This window comes from Ylistrum balloti, unplaced genomic scaffold (assembly GCF_031769215.1).
Source record: "Ylistrum balloti isolate Yb309-2 unplaced genomic scaffold, AGI_CSIRO_Ybal_v1 Utg370052, whole genome shotgun sequence".
NCBI classification, from domain to species: Eukaryota; Metazoa; Mollusca; class Bivalvia; order Pectinida; family Pectinidae; genus Ylistrum; species Ylistrum balloti.
The window spans coordinates 162,711-187,349 of record NW_026782104.1 but is presented as its reverse complement, the minus strand read 5'-3'; the positions used below and the strand labels follow the sequence as shown (position 1 = coordinate 187,349).

The 24,639-nt window shown below is 32.9% G+C and overlaps 3 protein-coding genes across 3 annotated transcripts in view; 1 reads left to right on the top strand and 2 right to left on the bottom strand.

Annotated features, from left to right (window-relative positions):
* The window catches only part of LOC132549300 (synaptotagmin-7-like), a 28,061-nt gene extending 26,122 nt beyond the window's left edge, over positions 1-1,939 (bottom strand). Inside the window, exon 1 of the mRNA XM_060213222.1 lies at positions 1,778-1,939. Coding sequence (XP_060069205.1) covers positions 1,778-1,939 — 162 coding nt within the window. The remainder of the gene's footprint in view (positions 1-1,777) is intronic.
* A 1,760-nt stretch (positions 1,940-3,699) lies between these two features.
* Positions 3,700-9,060, top strand: LOC132549251 (protein transport protein Sec61 subunit alpha). The gene is made up of 13 exons (XM_060213165.1): positions 3,700-3,820; positions 4,010-4,077; positions 4,378-4,443; positions 4,577-4,655; positions 5,120-5,251; positions 5,433-5,542; positions 5,814-5,967; positions 6,399-6,559; positions 6,785-6,925; positions 7,091-7,147; positions 7,369-7,560; positions 7,871-8,018; positions 8,257-9,060. Exons 1-13 carry the CDS (start codon positions 3,814-3,816, stop codon positions 8,370-8,372), a joined length of 1,431 nt encoding a protein of 476 aa, XP_060069148.1. The 5' UTR covers positions 3,700-3,813; the 3' UTR covers positions 8,373-9,060.
* A 7,053-nt stretch (positions 9,061-16,113) lies between these two features.
* On the bottom strand, positions 16,114-24,123 carry LOC132549297 (monoacylglycerol lipase abhd6-A-like). Its single transcript, XM_060213219.1, has 9 exons — positions 24,023-24,123; positions 21,104-21,279; positions 20,442-20,601; positions 20,096-20,209; positions 18,995-19,127; positions 18,467-18,639; positions 17,561-17,615; positions 17,015-17,115; positions 16,114-16,429 (listed from the first exon to the last, which is right to left on the bottom strand). Exons 2-9 carry the CDS (start codon positions 21,235-21,237, stop codon positions 16,265-16,267), a joined length of 1,035 nt encoding a protein of 344 aa, XP_060069202.1. The 5' UTR covers positions 21,238-21,279; positions 24,023-24,123; the 3' UTR covers positions 16,114-16,264.
* Between the last annotated feature and the right edge of the window lie 516 nt (positions 24,124-24,639).

Genomic DNA, 24,639 nt, shown 5'->3' with positions numbered 1-24,639 from the left:
ATATTGTTGAACTTGTTTGAATATTTCAAACTTATGGTTGTAAAAAAGAGTTGGAGTTTGAAGTTAGTATCAACATCACCCAAAATGACAACAATATATTTAAAGGTCATAGGTATTTTTGAAGTGAATGTGGGTTTTTTTTATTCTGTATGATACGTTAATGGAGAATAAACCATTTTTTACAACATCCATGAGATGCGTGATTTCAAAATGCAAAATAACAGCTCCCAAAGTTTTGCTTTACAAAGTCAGCTTCATCGCATTCATTTTCACAAGTACCTGTAGGCATCATTTGAATAATTCAAATTGTAAGTGCAACAATAGAAGGAAGTGTTAACTATCACTAAACAAATTTTTTGTTTGTTTCTGTTGGAAAACTTTCAGGGTATTGGAACTGATCAAACGTTTACTGTACAAACAAATTATCTTAAAATTAATATATGTAGAATAAACTGAAACAAATGAATCAGTGAAACAGATGAATGCTCCCCAAAAACAACTTTATAGGAAACCAAATTTTAAAGGTTATTAATTCTTTCTTCGGAGGTTTTGACCCTGAGTTACGGTAACTGCACATCTTCTTAGTCTTCTTAGTATGACCAATGTTTATACAAAGTTTCATATCCCAGTTTCAAAGAAAATTAACAAAGGACGATAACTCTGCAGCTTTCAAGAGGTTGACAGGCACTGGATTTTGAACACTACATGCACATCCTCATAGAATGTATACAACAAGCTTAATTTTCCTAATTTTAATGCAGGCAAACTTAAGCTGCGGAAACAAAATTTTGATAAATGGCAATGACTTTGAAATTTGGGAGTGGCAGGCCCTGAATTTATTTGGTACACAGCACATCGCCTTAGTATGATCAATGTATCAAACAAATTTCATCATCCAAGTTATTTAACAAAGGGCAATAACCTTTTTAATTAAAGGGTTGTGGACCCTGACATTGGTACACTGCACATGGTCTTAGTATGACCAATGTATCAACCAAGTTTTATTATTCTAGTTTAAATGCAAGAAAAATTGTGCTCCTGACAGGAAATTTTACTAAAGGACAACAACAATAATTTTGAGATGTTGCACTTCAGTTGTAATCCTGATATCAGCATATGTTTATCTAAGACTGGAAGAAGCTAAGGCTAAACAAATTTCCGGAGGTAAAAACTAGTCATGAAACTGAATTGGTACGGCTAACTTGAAGGCAGTTCCTACGGTGTACTGATCTTACTATTAGTCAAGCCAGAAGGCCAACATACACATCTTGACTTAAAAGTCAAGAGGTGTGCTTATTTCAGGACAATAAAATATGTTTTTAATTTTTAATTCTAATGAGTTAAAATGGATATGGTTAGATGTATTAGCATGCATAAAATTATGGCCATACAAATATAATTTAAATGAATTGATTGCAGTTGCCTCCTTTTTCCATAAGGAAATTGATCTCTCCTAAATTTATATATATTTTTATCTATTTTACAAAACAATCTATCCAATTTTTACTGATCACTCTAGTTGGCCAGAAGGAAGTGCACAATGGGTCTTACTGTAGGAGGAAATCAGAGTGTCAATTGGAAAATCCATAATTGATACATGAAAAGAGAGTGTATCGATTCCATTTAGTGAATCAGTTAAATTTTTCATACTTTTTCAAATAAATGTTTATCTTAATAAACTGTTGTGTGCAAGTGTGTGACCAGGTCAGCTTCTAGGAAAATCATCTGAATAATAGACAATTTCATTTATTAAGTCCACTGTGATTACAGTGCATACCATGTTTTCATCATGTATGTCCCAGCCTTTGACAGCAACAGTCTGGTTATGGTCTGCCTTTGCTGTCATCAAGCGTGATAATCCATAGATTTTTTGTGGATTTTGATGAACTCTGCCTTCCTCCACATCTTTTGATGTGGATTGCGAATGATTGCCACCCATGTTTTGATAACTAGCACAAACCTGGCAAAACAAATACAGAAAATAAATGAATAAAAGTTAAAAGAACATGTGCATTCAATACAAACATATTTAATGAGGAGCAGTCTTTTATCATTATTAAAAATACTTTTTACTTTTTACTCTGACAATGCAAAATCTTGGAGCTGGTAATCCAAATATCTACTGTTGGAATCATATTTCAAATATGACTTTTTAAAAAAATTTATAATGTATCCTTGGAGCGTTAGTTTCAGATGCCTAAACTTGATAATCCTATCTTGACAGCAATGCTATGTCTGTGATTTGTATAAATGTATTGAAATATATTTGTACTATGAAAATTATTCAATAAACGCCAGTTGTTTTTTCAGAAAGCTATCCACAAAGAAAATCTCAAATTTGGTAACCTGAAATGGCAGACACATATATTAGAAATGTCTACACTTCCATATCTATTTCCATTTCCTCACCGAATCACAGAAAAGCTTTACAGTGGCCTTGAAGTATACAGATATTACATAAAATTATCAGATGAACAAGAGTGATATTTTGGTGAAATAAAAAAACAACAAAATAATGGTACAAAAATGGTGGATATCTTTGTTTATCTGTACACCTTTTCTAAAGAGTTGGATTCAAGTTTTTATAATTTGGTTCTTTTTTGTCAAATGAGCCATATTTCTTGGTAAACTTCTCTTTTAATAACACTAAGTATTCAAATAAAGTTGATTTTTCATCTGTTCAGTTTACAATTCACTAGTTAATTAAAATCAGGGATGAGTCGTCAAAAGTGATAATTTGAAAAAAAACAAACAAACATGTTTCCGATAAAAGAAGTGCATGTTTTGACTTTCTTAGAAGACGACAACAAGACGCTGGAATCTGAGGATGGATTATTGGTTATTTCATCATATTTGGGAGTATATTTGATTTGTGAAAAAGAGTATTAAGAAAAAAATACATAAATTTCCCAATGAAATATTAGCATGGAATATTTTATGGTGAATGGCTTTAATCACTATTTCTCTTTCCTTCTGGAAGCGTGACATCTTACAGCAACCAAAGTTATCCTGATGCAAGGTCACGCAGGTCAATAGTGCATGTGATACACCTCGACAAAATGCCCGTTCCGAAATACATAACGGTCCGAAACGGATGTCCTGACGATACATCATTATTGACGGAATTGTAAAAATGAATCCTAATCCAAAATTCAAACGTTACAAAGCCATATTAAACCTCTAACTCTCTTAGCTTATTTTCTCATAGATAGTTTTCGATGTGTTTAGGTCCGTGCCTATGAACGGTTGATATATCACCAATATAAAAACTTCGATCACCAACTTCGTCGTTTGTTCTGCTATTAACATGACACAACATACAATTTCTTATGAAAAGTATTATCAAATTGTAAGAAGATTTTGACAATTGTATTTCTTCGCCGTATATGACACACAAATTTAACGCAAATTCTAACATATTGTCGGTTTACTCAGCATTTAAACTTACACACAACCGAGCACCTGTCAATCATTTGATGGAAGCCATTACAGTTTACCTTAGTGACGTCAGAGCGCCATCTTGAGGGATTGTTTGATTTATCTATTATATCGATTAAAATTAGTATTTGTCTTGTAATTCATTTTCATTTTAAATTAGAAGTTAACTTTTGAAGAAAAGAGACCGTACAACACATAAAGTGATTTGTTAGTGTTTACGGTAAATCTCGCGGCGTGTCACGTGGCCCATCCTTTACACATCGACGACACGACTATCCGGCAGTAGGTTGCATCGCATGTGGTGCATTGAGTCGCAGTTTTCAGTTTAACTGCGCTAAACCTGTCTGGGAGATACACACTAACGTATCTGCCATCATGGGGAGTAAGTTCCTTTCGTATCATGTTGTTCGAATTGTCTTTGAAAATGTGTTGTTTCATTATCAAAATCTGGAAACCGGTTATGCCGGGTGATGCATACGTGGCTACTTTAATAGAATGTTATTGTACTACTGTCACGACTATGCAATATTTTCAGTTAATTGATTTACTAATAACTGTTTTTCTCTTTCAGTAAAATTTTTGGAATTCGTAAAGCCGTTTTGTGCAGTTCTCCCGGAAATCGCAAAGCCAGATAGAAAGGTACAAGTGTATTTTAAATCGCAATTATATTTAAATGTTGATGACGTACTAAAACCATTCACGAGGAAGTACATCAGGACTAGAATATTTTTATTTGTGATACTTTGTCAGTGGATTTGTATAAGAAATATTTTGTAAGTTCTTTGTATAGATAATATTTTGAATGTAATTAATTCGGAGTTTTCGGAGCTAAACTCTAGTACAAAAAGGCTAACATATTGTACATACAAAAGCTTTTCATACTGACGCAATATTTTGACATAGAGAATTGTAGAGTAATAATGTTTTCTTTTTCTTCAGATTCAATTCAAGGAAAAGGTGTTATGGACTGCCATCACTTTATTCATCTTTCTTGTGTGTTGTCAGGTAAGAGTATTTGAAAGTTTTCATTTTTTTTCTTTCCAATTTATAAGGCAAATGTTCCTTATCTTCTATAATTTATAAATTTGTAAGTGATAATATTGAAATATTTTTTATAAGATATGCTGGTTTATTGTAGATTCCCCTCTTTGGAATCATGTCCTCAGATTCGGCTGATCCGTTTTACTGGATGAGAGTCATTCTTGCTTCCAACAGAGGTAGTGTATAAATGAAGTTAAAAAAGTGATTAAGGAAAGAAGTGTTGAAGATATTTCAGTGTTTTTTGAAAATTGACAATAGTTTCACAGAGAGAGAAAAAGAAACGAAGCAAATAGATTATACTTATTATTCAAGGTACAGGTGTTGGTGGGCACTCAAAAGAGGTCTGAATTTCAAACTCTGTGGAATAAATACATTTTCTAATATTCATTAATGTAATATGTTTGTTGTTTTTCAATGACTGAAATTTCAACTTTATCTAGCGTTAGTCATCTTGAGAAAGAATGTCATTCAACAGATCTTTAGATACTAAACACAAATCTCAACAGAGGAATGAAGAGCAATAAGTATGTTAACATTTCAAGATGTATCTTTGGTCTTAATGTCAATAAATAGCTTAGGTTAAACTATTTGAATGCATTGTATGTGATGTATGGTGTATTTTTCTTTCTTCTTTTTAAAGGTACCTTGATGGAACTTGGTATTTCACCCATTGTAACATCAGGATTGATTATGCAGCTGTTAGCTGGAGCAAAGATCATTGAAGTTGGTGACACTCCAAAAGACCGAGCTCTCTTTAACGGAGCCCAGAAGTGTATGTTTTTACAAAAGTTCAGATCACTAGTATTTATTAACATGATTTAACAGATTCATGGGGCATTTAATTCATTCTGTTTATAAACATTATCCCCTCCTGGAATTCATTTAATCTTTCTGTATAAATTGAGTATGATTGTTTTCTTTGTAGTGTTATGTTAAATCTCCTTCGTTTTCAGTGTTTGGTATGGTGATCACAGTGGGACAAGCCATTGTTTATGTGATGACAGGAATGTATGGCGATCCATCTGATATTGGCATGGGGGTTTGCATGCTCATCATTATTCAAGTAAGTATCAGTTCAATCATTGTAAAATTGATGCAGCTTTTACTGCAACTTGGCCAAATAAGAATTACCTTTTCTCCCTGACCAGGAGAGATTTTACAATACTTGTCCACAGCTCTGCAGAAAAGTTTCAGAGAGAGTACTGTTTCTGTTTTACCTAAATGTATTTTGTATTGAAGAATAAAGTGATAAGTTGTAAATTGATGAGAATAATGTCAATGAATCATCTGCTATTTGCCTAGTCTTAACAAATATGGCTATTTTTATTTCATAGCTGTTCGTAGCTGGATTAATAGTGTTGCTGTTGGATGAATTGCTCCAAAAAGGATATGGTTTGGGCTCTGGTATCTCACTGTTTATTGCAACAAACATCTGTGAAACAATTGTATGGAAAGCATTCAGTCCTGCAACAGTAAACACTGGTAGAGGTGAGTTTTCAAGAATATCAAATGTTTTAGGTTCATTTCCTGTAAACAAGTTTCAGAACATTAAAATGTTTGTTCCATTCATTCATGTTTTTTTAATTAGACAGGGCTCTTGATCTGCCAGATATGGGGCCGATATTCGGCCCCATTCCCAATGCAAAATAGTATCTTTTTTTCCCAATTCAGACCCCAAGTTTTCCCAATTCTATGGAAAACACCATTATTTTTCCCGATTCAAAGGGCCACGGGTCCCAGTCCCAAAATGGGGTGTGAGAGCCCTGTTAATGAATTATGATGGCTTAAGATTAGAGAGGAGGAAGAGGAAGGATCAGTCAATCAATAGGTTAACATGTGAAATATTGATGTCTCTGAATGAATGGTGTATAAATGTCAAACATAATTAATCTTTGATCTCTATCTGTTTTTGCCTACAGGCACAGAATTTGAAGGAGCTGTGATTGCTTTGTGTCACCTATTGGCCACAAGAACTGACAAAGTCCGCGCCCTCAGGGAAGCTGTCAACAGACAGAATCTGCCTAACTTGATGAACCTTCTGGCTACTGTATTTGTATTTGGTGTTGTCATTTACTTCCAGGTTTGTATTCAGTTTTGGTTTATCCTGAAGGTGTCATATTTTCTTTAATTGGTCATTGAATTTTCCTAATGAAATAAAATGGATATAATTTTTTACATATATATGCACAATAAATTTTTTTATATTTTTAAAGTTTCATTTCTTTTTGGAAATCTACCAAATGGTATATGCGTAAAAAACATAATTTGAATATGATAAGAATGTTTTTTTTTCTGTTTATTTCAGGGATTCCGTGTGGACCTGCCTATCAAATCAGCTCGTTACCGTGGACAACAGAGCTCTTACCCAATCAAACTGTTCTACACTTCAAATATTCCCATTATCTTGCAGTCTGCTCTTGTATCCAATCTTTATGTCATCTCTCAGGTAATTTCTAAGCTATGTGATAAAATGTTAATCCTCGGTCTTGAATATTTTTGATCTTTGATTGCATTTGATAGTTCTGGATTATAAAGATATATTTTGCACAAAGAAGACCAGGTTTGATTAAATGGAATACTAATACAGCTGTACTTTGCTTTTATATTTCAGATGTTGGCCACAAAATTTAGCGGAAATTTCTTTGTGAATTTATTGGGCGTTTGGGCTGTAAGTATATTCCTATTATAAACATTTAAAAATACATGAATATGACATGAAAATATAGATATGTGGCTTATATTTTTTAATTGCAATGACAAATGCATTCACAAAGTTTGGATAGAACTCATGTTTATAGCTTTCTAAAAACGACACTGAAAAAAAGTCGACCTTGTCCCCTGTAATACATAATTATGTTTGATCACTAAAAACTTACTATTATGTTAAAGGATGTTGGCGGTGGCGGCCCAGCCAGGTCCTACCCTGTTGGAGGTCTGTGTTATTACTTATCTCCGCCAGAGACATTTTCACATATAGCAGAAGATCCTATACATGCAGTATTATACATCATCTTTATGTTGGGATCCTGCGCATTTTTCTCTAAGACATGGATTGATGTATCAGGATCAAGTGCAAAAGATGTAAGTGCCATCTAGCGAAAGCTTCACAATATCAGCAATTGAATCGCATGTAGTATATTTGATCGAAATTTCAGAAGTAATCAATGAGGAGAGGCCACTTATCAGCCTTCTTCAACTTTGATTGCCTTCTTTTTAATATTCAGGTTTTTGTATTTTAAAAAAGGGTGATTTGTACATTACTACTTTTATCAACCAAAGTTTTATAAGTCAGTAAATGCCTTAATTTTCAAGTTTTAAGATTCTATTCTCTTGTGTGTAATGAGTATAAATGTTTTACCTTGGAAATATTATTAAATAATTTTTTTTTCAGGTTGCTAAACAACTTAAAGACCAACAGATGGTCATGAGAGGTCATCGAGACAAGTCCATGATTCATGAGCTTAACAGATACATCCCAACAGCTGCTGCCTTTGGTGGTCTATGTATAGGAGCTCTATCTGTTCTGGCTGATTTCCTTGGTAAGTTTCAGAACCGTCCTATGTAGGTGAGGTAACCAAATATATTTTTTAAGATTAAGTCTTTTCCAAACACATTTTCTTTTAATTTACTTGAATAATTTACTTTTGATGCAAAAAAAATAAAGGAAAACTTTGGATGTAGGTAAGAGAGATATCAAAACAAATGTGGTGTTTTAAGCAACAAAGTACTTAACAGAATTAGAAGCTTTATTTAACTTCTCCCTGTTTTGTATTACAGGAGCCATTGGAAGTGGTACTGGAATCCTGCTGGCTGTCACCATTATTTATCAATACTTCGAAATTTTCGTGAAGGAGCAAAGTGAAATGGGAGGAATGAGCACACTGTTGTTCTAAGAAACTAAATTCATAATGTATTAAGTGATTCATAATGTGTCAAGCATCTACATGCTAAACATGTAGAGTGATGCTGCCATCGGAAAGCTGAGGGGTCATAATACTTTACTTCTTGTGTCAATCGATAGGATTGTGGCTCCATATTTAAACATTACATCCAGGATGACAAACATCTTGTACTTAAAGGATCTGCATTCTTATGCCGAAGATGGTTTTTAAAAAAAAGTTCATTTAACAAAGGCTTTTTGTCAGTTTTAAGACTTTAGTTAAAGCCAAATGTGATGAACAGAAAATAAAATTTTCAAGAAAGGCATTGGTAGTTTGGCAGCTTCAAGTAAATAATTGAAATAACAATGTTTCTTGGTTTTCAATTGCATGCATTTTGATAAATTGAAGTGATAAATCAGAAGTTTTCAATCATAAATATCTACATTAGGTAGAAACCTCAAGAAGTATTTCTGTTAAAATATTGAAGACATGTATATTATTGGTAGATTTTTTTAAAAACAAAATGAATTTAGTCATTTCATATTTATATTATTCATCAAGGACAACATAGAAATCTCTATCTCCTGTTTGCTCTGGGTTTTGGTCATTATGTGTCGAGTAAGTGAGGATTGTAAGAGACGGTGAAAATGCAGGTTGTTTTACCTAAAGGTGTTCAACATTAAATGTCCTCTTGATGTTGCGTTATCGTTTTAGTCATTTATTTTACCAAAGATTTCAAACACATGGAATTCCATGGAGTCTATTGATGTTGCTCTGTTTTCAGCAACATCCTGACTAATGCATTGAACCAGACATTTATCTTTTGAGACAAGAAGCAATATACAGGTCATTAGTCAACATTGAAGAGAATTCATTACACAGACAGGAAGTTGGTTTGTCAGCAGTTTCTTATTGAAGTTTTAACCCAAGAAGATAAACAGTGGCAATATGGAGAAATTATTCTGTTAACAATTTACGAAGCAGGTCGTCTTCAGTCTGAATAAAACCATATTTTAATTATCATAGTTTGGCTTAGGCATAATGAAGTGATGTATTTTAATCAGATTGAGGTGTTTAGGTTGATATAAACTTGAGAATGAAAGCCATAGAGTTGGCCAGAAAAACGAAACAAAAGCACATCTCCTTCGGACAAAAATCTAGTTGTTAATTTCGAAATATGATTTAAACCACACGATCATAAGTTATGTGACTACATTGATTCCACTTGGATTCATTATGGTGACAAAATATGTTCATGAGAAAATATGGCCTTTGAAGAGTGAACCTGACAGTCATAATTTCCTAGTAGAGTTAAAAATAGGTACATTTTACAAGTATTTTTTAATACAAATGCAAGCCAAGCATAAATACTAGCCACAATATATACCACTCTACTAGAGGGAACTTTTCTTTTGTTCAGTCTGATGAGCATCAGACTACTAAGTCTGACGTCTTGGGTCCAACTCCTAGTAAAACAATGGTGACCTCTATTTAAAAACATTATCCAGTGTATGTTCGCATTTGATATTGACAAACTTTGTCTCATAACATTGTGGTTTATCATTTTAATAAAATAAATGCATCCAATTACGTGATAGAATTTTTTAGTTCATGGCATCGACCTTAATTTCAGTTTACTGAACAGTACCTTTGGATGATGCTGTTTTATCAAAGCGTCTTTTATGGCAAAATTTCACACTTATTTGTCGTTACGTCATAAAAGAGGACTGCATTCTTAGATAAGTGATGCAAGACATGTTTAATGCATCAGAGGTCTATCCTGGACAAGATTATACACATAAATTACAAGATGTCTCCAGGCATTGATAGGATTGATGAAATCAACACAAATACAAAGTCTTAATTTGCTGTGTTAGAAACATTAACACATCTTCCAGACAATTTAAATTTAAGGCATCTAGTATGGCCTTTTGTTAACTATAAGACCTTATCACTGTTGATTAACTTAACTTTGGATTAAAGGCAAGCAACACTAACAGTATATGCTAGCTGCGAGATGAAAGTTTCTGACAACCCAGAATGATCAGTTTGACCATTAAGATTGAAGTAATTTAAAGCAACCACTAAAATTTCTTCCTTTCAACAGACTGAAAGTCCCGAAAAGGTGCTGCTGAATTCTTATTTGTGACAGCTTAAAGGAAATACTGTGCTGTTCTAATGGAGTTTAATACAATATCAACAATACATTCAATAGAAATAGCAATATTATTGTGGTTAAGTAAGGTTCTGGAGGTATGACATTCTCCAAAGAAAGGGAGCTTGTATTTCAGTCAGTAGCACAAGACAATCGAGCTCAAATTACCAAAAACACGAGTTCGGTTTGTGATTGTGATGAGGATTATTAAGTTTTGAAATTTCAAGTTATTGTATTCTGGAATTCAACTGCACATGAACAGATTTTTATTTCAAAACATGGTTAGTTATACAAGGTAAAAAAATTAAGATAAGGAGGGAGATTGGGAATTAGAATAAATACAATCTGTCATTAAGTTACAGTCCCTTATCGTTGAAATGAGCTCCATCATAGGACTATTCAATCACCAACTAGGGTGAGTTTGGTAAAGTGTGTGCGTAGATCAGTCAAATGTTAATGATATGCATGTCTAGATGGCAATATCCCTGATCTGTGACTTCAACCGGTTGGACCCTTTTGGTAAACTAGACCCATCTTTTCATACATTAATATTTATTGGAAGTATGGAAGTGCATGATTGGTTTGTATTAATCAGCATAATTATGTAAGCCAGATAGATGAACAGCCTTTCCTGTAAGTAAAGAGATGTATTGTACAATCTTGCTTGCTCTTACCACACATATGTATAAAGGAATAAATCCATACCTAGTAATAAGCCCACTCCATTAGAGCATTCAGTGAACTCTTGAGAGTACTGCCATATTTTTGCTTCCAAAAAACTACTTTTGACTCTCGTGAGATTTAAAGGATCTGTCAACAAGTATTTCACATGCTTTGACCTGATGATTTGTGATTTGACTTTTCAAGTTGCCAAATATCAAATAAATGCTCTACATAGACCAGTGCATTTTCATGTAATAAGCCCATCTCTTAACCTCTGAGTTAAAAAAGAGAAAGAAATATAGATACGTGTTAGTCCCCTGAACTTATTGCAAGACAAATTCAGTAACAAGGTAAACTCATGATATTGAAACTGGTAGTTGTTCAATTTTGATGTGCATCTTTAATCATACTAAGCAGGTTACAGTGACTTGTAAATATTAAAAAACTGGAATGAAAAAAAAATTCTATTCTTCACAATTTTAATACAAGTATTTTTGAACAATCCATTCCTGTTACAAAAATATACATTAAAATGCATTTCAAACATTAGAAAGACAGAGGGACAAAATTTATCTCGACCAATAATCACAGGATTTTTGAACACCACAGACCCGTTAAGAAACTACACCATCAATACTAACAATAGCAGTATATTTAGCAGTACTTATCTGGCTGCCAAATACAATTTGCACTGAACATTGGTTGTAGAATAGAATTTTTTCTGATTTTTTTATATTTGATCCCTGAATTTAACTTGATGCTTTTAATGAATGATATCAATAATCATAAAATGCTTAAACTGTACAAAACTGAGACTTAAATGTAACGTCAAACTCAAATACAACACAGTTGAATAATGTTCCACAAAGTTAATGCAATACACCAATATAACACCACATAAAATATAGAAAAGTAACATGAAGAATTAGCAAAGTAAAAGGCCGAATAGGATAACTACATAGGATAAGAAAGCATACAATGGGTTAATCAAATTAATTAAACTAACGCGGCAGTAAAACAAAGGGCAATAACTCTTTCACAGTACTGAGCAAACACAAAATGGTTACAAAAAAAGAAAATAATGGTTACAAAAGCAAAAAGATCAAGTTTTCTTGTTTCTACATATAACAAATTAACATGTTACTAGAAAGAAATACCACTGAACCAATATTGCCATCATCATTGACCTCATCATTAATTTTTGTACACATGTACAAGCTTTTTCTATCAACTGTCAACAAAATGTATAGTCTTGTTTCTGTTGTTAAATAAAAAAAATCCCATTTAATATTAATCCTGGTTGTAATCAGCTCAAATTATTTCTTTCTGATTAATACAGTACAAATTGAGAGATTAAACATCATATAAATGAAACCAATAATTATATATGGTTCAGACTTTGGTGTTTTGGCAAATAAATAAATATACATAACATACATAATAAACTATGACCAGCATTATTGGACAAATCAGTCTGGATACTCATGACCATGAGAACAACATTTAAAACATTTGTAGCCAATCAATCAAAACACTTTAATATTCTAAAACTTCATATGCAAAAATCACACCCAAATATCTGATACATGTAAATGTTCTCATATCATCTTTCATTCCAATGCTTGATCATCACAATATGAATACAATATGTAAGGTAGACTAAACATAGTTAACAGTGTACTGCAGTCTATACAGACACCTTAATTTCTAGTGGAAACAAGGAAATGGTTGGAGTTTTTAAATAAGGCAAGCCTGTTTGACAAAATATGGATCTAATACTGAGAAAAACTGATCAGTGATGGGCGAAATAGATACCTTGGTATAAGTTGAATTTCAGGCCACAATGTTAAATATAAAATGTACCAGGTAAGGATTTCTGTAAAAATTCATATAATGGTTAATGACATTCCTGTGACCTTGTAAACTGATGTAAAATAATACAAATAAAAACAAGAGGCCCATGGGGCCTAACAGTCATCTGACTATGAAGACCTGTATATGATACAAAAGGCCACAGGCCTGAAGTCATCTGACTATGAAGACCTGTATATGATACAAAAGGCCACAGGCCTGAAGTCATCTGACTATGAAGACCTGTATATGATACAAAAGGCCACAGGCCTGAAGTCAACTGACTATGAAGACCTGTATATGATACAAAAGGCCACAGGCCTGAAGTCATCTGACTATGAAGACCTGTATATGATACAAAAGGCCATTGGCCTGATGTCATCTGACTATGAAGACCTGTATATGATACAAAAGGCCATTGGCCTGATGTCATCTGACTATGAAGACCTGTATATGATACAAAAGGCCACAGGCCTGAAGTCATCTGACTATGAAGACCTGTATATGATACAAAAGGCCATTGGCCTGATGTCATCTGACTATGAAGACCTGTATATGATACAAAAGGCCACAGGCCTGAAGTCATCTGACTATGAAAACCTGTATATGATACAAAAGGCCACAGGCCTGAAGTCATCTGACTATGAAGACCTGTATATGATACAAAAGGCCATTGGCCTGATGTCATCTGACTACAAAGACTTTCAGCAGTGAGAAGGGTTATTGTTTCTACTTTGAATGAAATCTTACTAAGAAGCTCTTTCCTTGATGCAGATAGAAGTTTTGGTCAGCATTAGGTAACTGTAACAAGTCTTACATATTTTTTGACCATAGAGTTTTCAGACAGTATTCAACACTAAATCTGAGTCAGTTGCTTTCTGAAGGCACAGCCCTTGTGTCAAGAGGCATTAATCCTGTCTACTATATATAAGAAATGTGTCCTCTCCAATGATATTTCAGGAGGAGTAACATTTGGGGCTCAGCCTTCTGTTCACCTCAATTAAATCAGAAATAATTGTGATCTCCCAATGAAATTACAAAAGTCTGGCCTGAATTTTTATCACTTGTTTATCTGTTTAATTTTGATTTTTTTTTCACACTCCAGCGATATCTTGGATGTGAAAAGTAATCCATGACCTCCAGCAACGTTTAGGGAAAGCTGACAGATGACAGCTATCGCATCATTGCATATGCTGACTGACCCGTTAGAGCAGGTGAAAAAAAACATTTTGTTGGCTACCTTTCCTTAACATCCCTACCAATTTCTTCACTCAGTGGCACAAGTAAAACTGGGGAAGAAGGAAGAAGTTTATAACATGTTTTTCAAGATGGTGGCTATCTTGGCCATCTTGGATTTCAGACTGACCAAAAAAAAAAAACAACACTTGGTCAGGACAATCTATGGAACATTTCAGACAAGTTGAAGCTGAATTCCAAGAATCACAAGGGCTCTAGGTCATCATTGTAAAATACTAATACAAAACACTATTAAATTACAGTAATACTAGGTAAATTACCAAGACTTATTTCATTACCTGTTAGCTAGTTTTAAAAATTGACCTGAATTTTTTTTTTATCTTAATTAGAGTACTTCCACTTAAAATAGTGCACATTTTAGTATGAAAAGGATTTACAAAGTCATCCACGATACTCCAAGGGTTAAGATCGCTTTCACTCACTGCACCCATGAAACATGTCATGGCAAAACTGAAGACACAAGAAAAGTAATTTGACTGTATCCAGGAGAAAACTGACCAATCATGGACTGATACAAATATTACAAAGGAGCGACACTCAACTTTAAAGCCATAACAACATACTGTTATGTGACTTTGAGATTTGTTTTATTTACATCAAAGAATCCAACTAGTCTATTCCACAAGGTGTTGTACATGGAACCTTCAATTTAGGATAACTATTCCAGGGGTGTTGAGAGCGAAAGTGATCATAACCCCTGGAGAATCAAGGATGTTACATTGTATAATCATAATAGCATTCTTGATCAATGGGAAGTTCTGGGTTTTTTTTTTTCCTTCAATGTAAAATAAGAAACACTTGGGGAAAAAATGATATGGTCCATGAAAAGATTTACTGTTATGTTTTAATATTATACTGTTTTCTTACTTAATGGAAGAAATACCAGTTTTTGATGGTGAAGACATTACAACATGTGTTTTACATTGATTACTTCTATAGAAATAAAAATTTTTGTACAAAATATATTACACCAAAAAAGAAGTGTTTTAACTGGAAACAAGTACCTTGAAGCTGTAAATGTGAAGTTCACCTAACTATTAAGTGTTGAAATTCTACTTTACACCTTAGCTACAAGTTATGTAAATATCTGTGTATAACCGATTAATTCAATCTTGATTTCTAAGCTTATCTACTGGCTTCAGTGTAGCATATAACATCATAAACATATATCAATTATTTGAAAAGGACATATTCTAAGTAGCTGCCAAAAAGTAAATTTCCACAGTAATGCACTTAAAGGGAAATTGTAAGGCACCTATATATCAACTCCTATAGATAAAAATCAACGTAAAGGAACCTAGAGGATGACCTTCTGCTAATGTATACTGATAGGATATTGACTGAAAGGGGGTTCTCGCCGACTTTTATTTATATCTTAATGATAAAGTTATTTGGAATTAGGATGCAGGATGACATGGATGATTCAGCATCTAAAAGTTAAAAATATTTCAGCAAGCAAAACAATACTTTTCACAGCCATAAAACTTTCCTCACTAATGGGAAAAACATTGTCTCATTTATCATGACTGACTGTAATTATTTATCACAATATCTAGAATTGAATTTAACTGAAGCCATGGTGTGTGACCAGGTTTATGAAATAACCTAATACTGTATCAAACAATCACCCATGTTTTGTAGAGTATCATACAGTGTACATGCGATTAGGAAATATCCATCAGAAACACGTACAAACACATCACAATTACCATACTGGTAGATGCTTTCACTGCAATATGGCAATATGTTTCACTTAAGTTGTGTGTTTCATGTTTTTAAAAGACAATATAACAATGACTAGTTTCCATGACAGCAAAATAAACATTTATGTTTTCTATTATATCAATTCTTAAACCATTTTAGCCAATTTTGATATTAAAAATGCCTAAAATAATGATTATCAAATGCCATCTTTTGTATAAAAGCAAAAACAAAACTGAGCAGGTGTATATTTTGTGCTGTGTTGTGATATGGACCATCAGCTTTGTTTGGTTTTAAGTTCGCCTCTGAATTTTAGTATAGCCTTGGTCTTAGATCCTGGTCTATCCAGATTGATAGCATGACCACAGCGGGAAATGATATCCACAGACTGGCAGTTTGGCAGCTTCTCTTGCAGCACAGTTGCTCCTGATACATCGATCACCTACACATAAAAAGAGAAATATAGGATTCCCAATTACAAAAATTACACCCTCCCCCTTCTTCCTCTATACTCTCAATCAAAGAGACGCTGTATAATACTTGCTTGCAGACAATGACCAGAGGTGACAGTGTATAAATTCAGTTCAGAAAATTAATAAAATTAATAGATCTATTCATTTTATCTGATGTGTACCATGGAAATTACAATTTTTAGTAAGAATACTTTCACTCATAAAAATGTGAGCTGACACCGACTTTATCAACACACAGCAATCTACCACAATCTCTGCATATAATTACCCCAACGATAATCAGCATAACAGATGTGTTTCAGTATTCAGTTTTAATAAAGTCTTTATTTTTTATTATGATTTCCCTTTCCTGCTTAGAGTTCCTGCTCAAAGGCATTTTTTCTTGCAATCTTCATTAACTCTACATTACTTAACGCAAATCTGTTTTTTGCTATTTTTTCATTTAAAATGTAATTTCTTTTAAAACCTGTTAAGTAATCTTTTAAAATCATGATTTGTTTCCAAATTTACATGCCTACACATGTAAAGAGAACTAATTTTTTTCAATTCATTACCTGGTCTTCCTCGCCCCATATAAGTTGGCTAGGTACATTAATTTTGTGAGCTGTATTTTCCAATATTCCTGCATATTCCCAGCTGGCAAGGGACTTGAACACTACAAAAAAGTCATATATTGTAGGTAAAATGGAGGATCCTTGAAAAGTATCCTAAATTTATCAATATCAAAATGAATATTTATCTACACATGAAAAGATATTCTGGCATGATCAAAGCTTTGCCTTACCACCAAAGAAACAAAATTCACACCATGTGAACTTTTCCTATTTCCATAAACATGATTTTCAAAGGTGATGCATTATGTCTTTTTATTAAGTTTTGTTTTATCATGTGAAACAATGTTCAGGAAAATCTCTTATTTCCTAGAAATAAGTTTTCTTTTAAAGTCTAAGTATGAAACATAAAAACAAACAAAACTGCCAGAATTAAATCATACTGGAGACAAAGTATATGTTTAATACAGAGATATCAAATTAAAATTCTTCCCTTGGAAATAAGATTTACACACCATCACATTAAGTTGTTAGCTACTATTAACTTACATCTAAAGAAAAACTTGTGGTATGGTTTTCTCATCTCAACAGCACCTTGCAGGATCTGTGAAAACAAATGGCATTCTTCATTTAGGCCAGTAATTTTTTTTTCACTTCTGTGTTGTTTGTCTCTGACTTGTCAAACTATTATATTGCCAAATACTGCACAGGAACTAATTCATAAAAACTTGTACCTGGTAGCCTAAATAGTATATTCCTAAAGCATATTGATCATTTCCTAAAAATGGAAGTGACCTCTTTTAATACCATATACATTCAGACTGACAATAATATAATCAATATAAAGAAAACGAGATCCAGCGTGCAGTCTGGTAGATTCAGTAATATCAGCAGTCTTCCTAGGATGGATTCCTAGTGGAATACAGGAGTCCAGTTCAAAGATATGTAAATAGCAAATATAGAGGAACAGACAACATCCGTAAGAAGAATTAAAACTGTTTAATAGTCTTCCTGCAGATGTTGTCTGGTCCTCTATATATTTTCAAAGATACAAACAGAACATTAATGTGCATTTTGCTATCCAATTTTTAATTCTGGCATTAATTTCCTGATTGTTGAAGACATTCTACAGGTTTTTTATGATGAAAGTATTTTGTTTAGAAAATTACAGTATGTTCTATACGTAATTTAGATGAATTTCATTACACTAAACATGACTACAGAACACAGCCATTACATTAAGGATATATCCTGAAAACAAATCTTACTACATAGAAAAGTATGCTTAGGTTTATGTTCAGAAACTCTTTGCAGACTCAATGCATAGCAACCTCAGTTATTCAGCAAACAATAATAAGGTCAATTTATGAAATATATTCTGAAAGCAAATATTCCACAGTATAAAAGCAAGGCTAGAACATATTTATTTTAAAGATCTTTTTTTACAAAACTAACCTGATTTGTAAAAAAGAAATTAGGCTTGTAAAATTGAGCAAAGCTTAACATATGTTTCATCTCCTCTGGGTTCTTTGGTATAAATGGGCAATCCTTAAGGATGGTTTCATCATCTCCAGATTCCATAATCTCTCGGATTTTAATTGAAACTTCACTGTCCTTAGGTGTCTTCACTGAGAGAGAAAGATATTAAAAAGTAGGAATTATTTTGGACAGACTTTTTTCCCACACAGTAAAAATTTACAAGTACAAATATTCTAAGAATTTCTGAACATTATCTTCAGGTCAGTTATATATTCAAAAGTGTTTTCTCATGTTTCAAATAGTGATGAATAAAAGAGTGTATGATGTCTGATTCTAGGTTTGAATTTTGATAATGGTTAGATATACATCGTAAATACTGAGTTATACAATTCCTGTAGCATTCAACCATTAATACAACATTTTTATCAAAAAACACTTCTCCTTATCATAACTTTGGATGTTTTAATAATTTGACTGTATGTATTATAACATAAAGCAACCTACTTGCTGGACATATCATTGTGACCCTCTCAATATGATCTTGGTATTTTGCAGTGTACAAGCCAGCAATAGAACCACCCATAGACATCCCCACTATATGGAATGGTTCCTTATTTAGTCCAACAGCTTCTACAAACTGCAAACAAAGAGCAAATTACATAAATGTTTTAAGGTTTTTAAGTAAATCTCAATTTTTTATAATTCACAAATTATGCTAAAACAGATTGTCATGTGATACAAAAACATTTCCAAGACTAATACATTTATGAACATACATGAGGTTCCATTTGATATGTGAAAGTATGAAACAAGCCTGAGAATTTTTCATTTTAGCAAGCCTTTGGTGATCTTACACAAATAATTGATGACCAGTTTCATAAATATTACATCAAATTGAACCCCATTATATTATTGAATCTCAGTTTAATTGTCCATGACATCACAGTTAACAATTAAAATTTTTCTCTCCTCAGAGTACTTCAACGAAAAAATTAGAAGAAAAATTTGTCATGATGAACCCTCTGCAACAATTTATTGGCAACATCTGAGTATGTTGTGATTAATATTCACATCTTATATTCATTATAACACGTGTTATACCCTCAGACTTGTACCTGGGTATATTCAGTGAATAACAAGGCAATCATGTGATAAACTCATATAGAGTATACAGGTAACCTACGATAAGCAAAGTGTTCCAGCACATAAGCTGTAACTCCGAGTAGGTTCGTGGGCTTACTATGGGACAAAGGCATTCTGTGTTAACATAGCCTTGTCTAGCCTGAAGTCTATTCCAATTCATGAACATATTCACGAAAATGTTATGGTAACAGGATTTAGCAAAGATACCACTTATTTAATTCATTGATCAAGAGACATCTGCACTATTTCTTACTGACACATGGACCATTTTCATGCATCGAATCAAAACAATCCTTTCTTGCAAGAATCCCTAACTAAATAATATTCCATGTATATGTAGTAATATGTATGAAATAAATTTCAAAGCTCAACAGGGACACCTCTCTATCTTTATTATATTAGCTAAACCATTTAACTGTGCTTGAAAAAATAATAAAAAAAGACTTTTCTGAATCAGCCTACCTGGTGAACTGTGGACACTTGTCCAATAAAGGAGATGTCTTCATCTTCGGAGGGAGTGCTGCTGTCCCCATGTCCAGGCAAGTCCAACGCAATCACATGGTAATCAGGCAGATTCTAGTGGTAAAAATAATATATGTTTCATAAAAAACCTATGTAGAATCATGTAAGAATCCTATTTGACAGGATGATGACATTTTGTGCTGTTGCTAACTCTGGTCTAAATTCATCAGCTGCTAGATATTGCAGTGCATTAACCTATGGTTTGCATTAGATGAGGTAACACTGAATACATAAGTCACGTCAGCATCATAATGTTATAATTGCATGTGACAGTTTGGATATATACCTTCACTAAAGGCACCCACATAAACTTGTCAGCTGAGAATCCATGAAGAAGGAGAATGGAAGACTTGTCAGATCGTCTTCTACCTCTCTCTCCATAACATAATGTCTGGTTCCCAAGTTTTACATACTGAATCTTCATGCCACTTAGCAACACTGCAAGTCTAAAAAAAGACAACGTTATTCATTATCAACAATTTCTTTTCCTGGGAAAATGGGTGACCCTGGGGCAATGAAATTTACAATTTCGGTAAAGCACCATCAGATGCTTCCATCCATGAAAAACATTTGCGCCTACTATATCTGGGAGTTAACAAGAAGTTTTTTTAAAATTTGAGTCAATTTGACCACTTTTGATTGACTCCTTAGGTCCCTGAAGATTGGCATCATTTAATTCATTCTTTCAGTTCATTTATGACTGGGAAGGTTTCTGCCAAATTTCATTGAAATTGGATTCAAGGATTTCTGCGAAGAAGTCAAAATGTTAAAAGATTATGAATGCATGACACCAAACAAAAGGTGATCACAAAAGATCATCATGAGACTTTACCTCAGAAGACTTTAAATTTGTTAGAATTCCTGTATCAAAATTAAATACAAATAGATTTTAATTCAGTTTTAAATCAGAATAACCAGTGAATATGCTAATGTTTCATTTATTTATACCTCATGTATGCCTGAACAACAAGAACTGGTCGACTGAGGTAGAGAAGGAGAGTCGCTGCTGTCACTGTAGCTGTGGTGACTAGTACAGGGTAAATCATCACGGTCGACACAATATCGAGTACTGGTGAAGCCATGGCTGAGTGGCGGAGTTGGAAATGGTACTTAATGGAAAAAATCTGCAACAAAATTATCAATACATGACATGTATTTTTTCCCAAAATACCTGGAAAAGTATTTATTAAACTCTAGCTAGGTTTTCATTATTGAAATATATAATTTCCAATATGTCATGTGTTTTATAACATGCACTATAAATATACTCAGGAGTGAAATCTCTCTTAGAATTGACGTACCTGTTTTCAAATAACCAAATATTGTAATTATAAACTGTCTCTAACATTCTGTATTCTTCAAACCCCCAATATTTACAACTAATCCCCTCACTTTTACCACTGTTATCATTTACCTATTCATGAAGTTACTATGTAAATCGATTAGCATATATTGTGTTATCTAACTAGTACAACAAGAAAAGATAAAATCCATCCTTTGATATTAGTTTTGTTGTGGTACAGATAGAACTTTCCAGTTTTATCACCTACATGTACATAAGCTTATGTAGGTCAAAATTGTGACATACATGTACTCTAATTTCTTAAAGTTACATACTTCTCTTATTAGCATGCAAAATCTTAATATTCTATATATGGGTCTCAATGATCTGACACAATATTATACCATGCACTGATGGTTATAACTGGTGTTTCAAAGTCAGATTTTATATCTGGCCACAATCTTTATGGCAGCTTACAATGAATACATTCCCATGTCTTCAAATTCACTTTGAAACTTTTAGATGGCTGATAAGAAAGATTCAAATGGAAAAACGTGTTATGATGATTTTGTACTGATTGCACATGTCATGTACTAAATCTATGAAAATTCTAACAGTCATGTAGAGCTTGACAAAATATTCACTTTAATTTTGTTGTAAACAATTTGTTTTATTAAAACTTATCTTCAAATACTGGTACTATAGGCAATACATGTAAAAATATGTAGGACATGACCATGCTTATTTATTTCCAAATTCTAACAGTAAAAAGATAAAAAAAATCTTCCAAATTTATAAAATTTGCTAGGTGAAAAACTTTCTGTTGTCTTGAAATACTAATAAATATACATTTGGACTCTATCTCATTTTTAGCATAAAAGCAATTTTCACTTTAAAAGTGAGTAAATGTGCTGAATGCCAACTTCCCTGCTTGGAAGCCAAAGTCCCTTAAAATAATCTATATCACTAATCTCCCTTACTGGTGTCAGACAAATATGGCCTGTAAAGGTGAAATATAATGGGTTATTTCCTTTTAAGTAGGATTATTACTAAACTGTATAAATTCTGATGTATATATAGTGTATGACAGTATCAAATCTGCAACCTGAGTCATTTGCCCCACAGGGCATGGGCAAATAAATTAATAAATCACATCCTGTCATCATGTAGTGAACATGCACATATGATCCTAAAATGGCACAATTATAAACTGTTACCATTATTGTAATAAAAACTGAGGTTTTCTTTCCTCAAACTCATGATCGATAGCAGATCAAAATTATGGAGACTGATACCAAGGGTATTTACATTGTAATTTGCCCAAAGATAAGGAACACGTTCCTTTTTATCTGTAGGAAGTTAAGTGTATATGGCAGGACTTAGGAATAAGGGATTCACAAATTCAATACAATCAGAATTGTATAACCTGTATTCATATTGCTATTAATCTGCATGTACAGTATTGGAAAGTTACAAATGGTGGCATCCTAGCTTTGTTTGTCCGCATTAGAAATCAAGTAAAATACAATGAAGCAAATCATTTTACATTATGATATATAGATATCTATTGTTGACAAGTGTTAAAGTTGTTTGTTGAGGTTTTATAGCACTTAAAGTAGTAAATAATTTAAAAGAAAATCTATTATATGAAATCTTTAGTGTACAAACTAACCCATTACCTCTGTGATTTGTGCCATGCATCTTAATAGAAAACGAAGTAAGCAATGAATGATATTATGTGGACAGAAGTCAAGAAAATTATAACAAGTGCCAAAATTTGGCTTAAAAGGTTTCATATTCTTAAATATGCCTATAATTTGAACTAAAATCTATATACCTGTATCCAAGAGTCGATTTGTGTAGATTTGGTGATCAGAGACAATTTTGAAAGACATAATAACTGTAATTAATGTTTATAAATGCATGCATGTCTTTCTGTATTCTGATCATGTATTAGTTGATATATAATTTGTAATGACAGTGCATACATCCATTTATGTCAAAATGTTTTTCATTATTCAATTCAAGTCATGTTAAATCAGAGATTTTATGTCTCTTGTTAAACGTTTGCATCTTATTTTCAATAGATGAGTCACTTTTATTTCTTTAATCAGAAGGTGTTGAATCTTACAGTAATACAGTATTGTTACAACGTTTATCGTCATGTAAACTGGGTTCGTGTTTAACATTCATCGCGTAGCTTCACTGATCATTGGTATCTGACACTGATAAAAAAAATATTTATACAGCCTTGGCACAGACCAGTTCACGTAGATGTGTCTGAAAGGAAAAGTGTCACGGGGCGTGGTTTTATGACTTACATAATCACTTACATGCATATTAACATGATCTGTGAAAAGCAAACACCAACTAATGATAGTTAAGCATGTTGTGAGGAAGTGAAGAACAACTGAGGTAAAAATACATTAAAGCCAACAGTTTTGCAACCCCGGGACGGATCAAATCCTGCGATATCACAAAGTATTTCGTGATGTGGAAGAATTCGTTCCGCCGTTCTCGTTTACTGACCTGCGTATTTACAGACTTTTATCTATGAAAGTACTATGGTATATTGTAACACTCACAAATGAATTATATATTCAACACAGGTAGATCATGTTCAGATTTAGAGCTGGATGGAAGTCGCCAAAATAATAGTTTCCTCTTCTCCACCCTGTTACGTGAGATTACAGCATTGTCAACTTCCTTTCAACCGGATATGAAGCACTGCAACAAATTTCCTGTGAGATATCGGGATTTAATACGAGTTACCGCCGTTAAACTATCCTTGCATTTATATTTTTGGGGAAGACATTTTCATTTTTTGTAATAAATTTCATAATGATAATCAATTTTTTTTAAATTGTATACATATAGCGAATAAAAACATATTAGGTTAGTTCTGCTATTTATTTTTTACAAAATAATTCCGGAATATCCGGAAAACATGACCCTACTTTAATATTACGTGTCCATACAAGACTTCCGTTTTAGAAGAGAAAGGTGCTGGTAAGATAAACGATTTACTATTTATCAAAGCATGCATATATTTATTTAAACAACGTATTATGTAATAAATCAAATATGCATGCAAACATTTAAAAGCTATGCCTCAAGCAGAAAGTAAATTTAGTTCACAAAAGGTTACTATCCTTAGCTACTTTTGGTCTAAAGTATCGGTATATTTCAATCATTAAATGAA

Excerpts from the sequence above, each read along its gene's own strand:
- LOC132549251 (XM_060213165.1), top strand. Across the intron at positions 5,543-5,813 it reads GCATGCTCATCATTATTCAA|CTGTTCGTAGCTGGATTAAT; the intron begins GTAAGTATCAGT and ends TTTATTTCATAG. Across the intron at positions 6,926-7,090 it reads ATCTTTATGTCATCTCTCAG|ATGTTGGCCACAAAATTTAG; the intron begins GTAATTTCTAAG and ends TTTATATTTCAG.
- LOC132549297 (XM_060213219.1), bottom strand. The coding sequence starts at position 21,237 with ATGGCTTCACCAGTACTCGATATTGTGTCGACCGTGATGATTTACCCT. Across the intron at positions 20,602-21,103 it reads GTTGTTCAGGCATACATGAG|ACTTGCAGTGTTGCTAAGTG; the intron begins GTATAAATAAAT and ends GTCTTTTTTTAG. Across the intron at positions 16,430-17,014 it reads TATGGGGCGAGGAAGACCAG|GTGATCGATGTATCAGGAGC; the intron begins GTAATGAATTGA and ends TTTTATGTGTAG.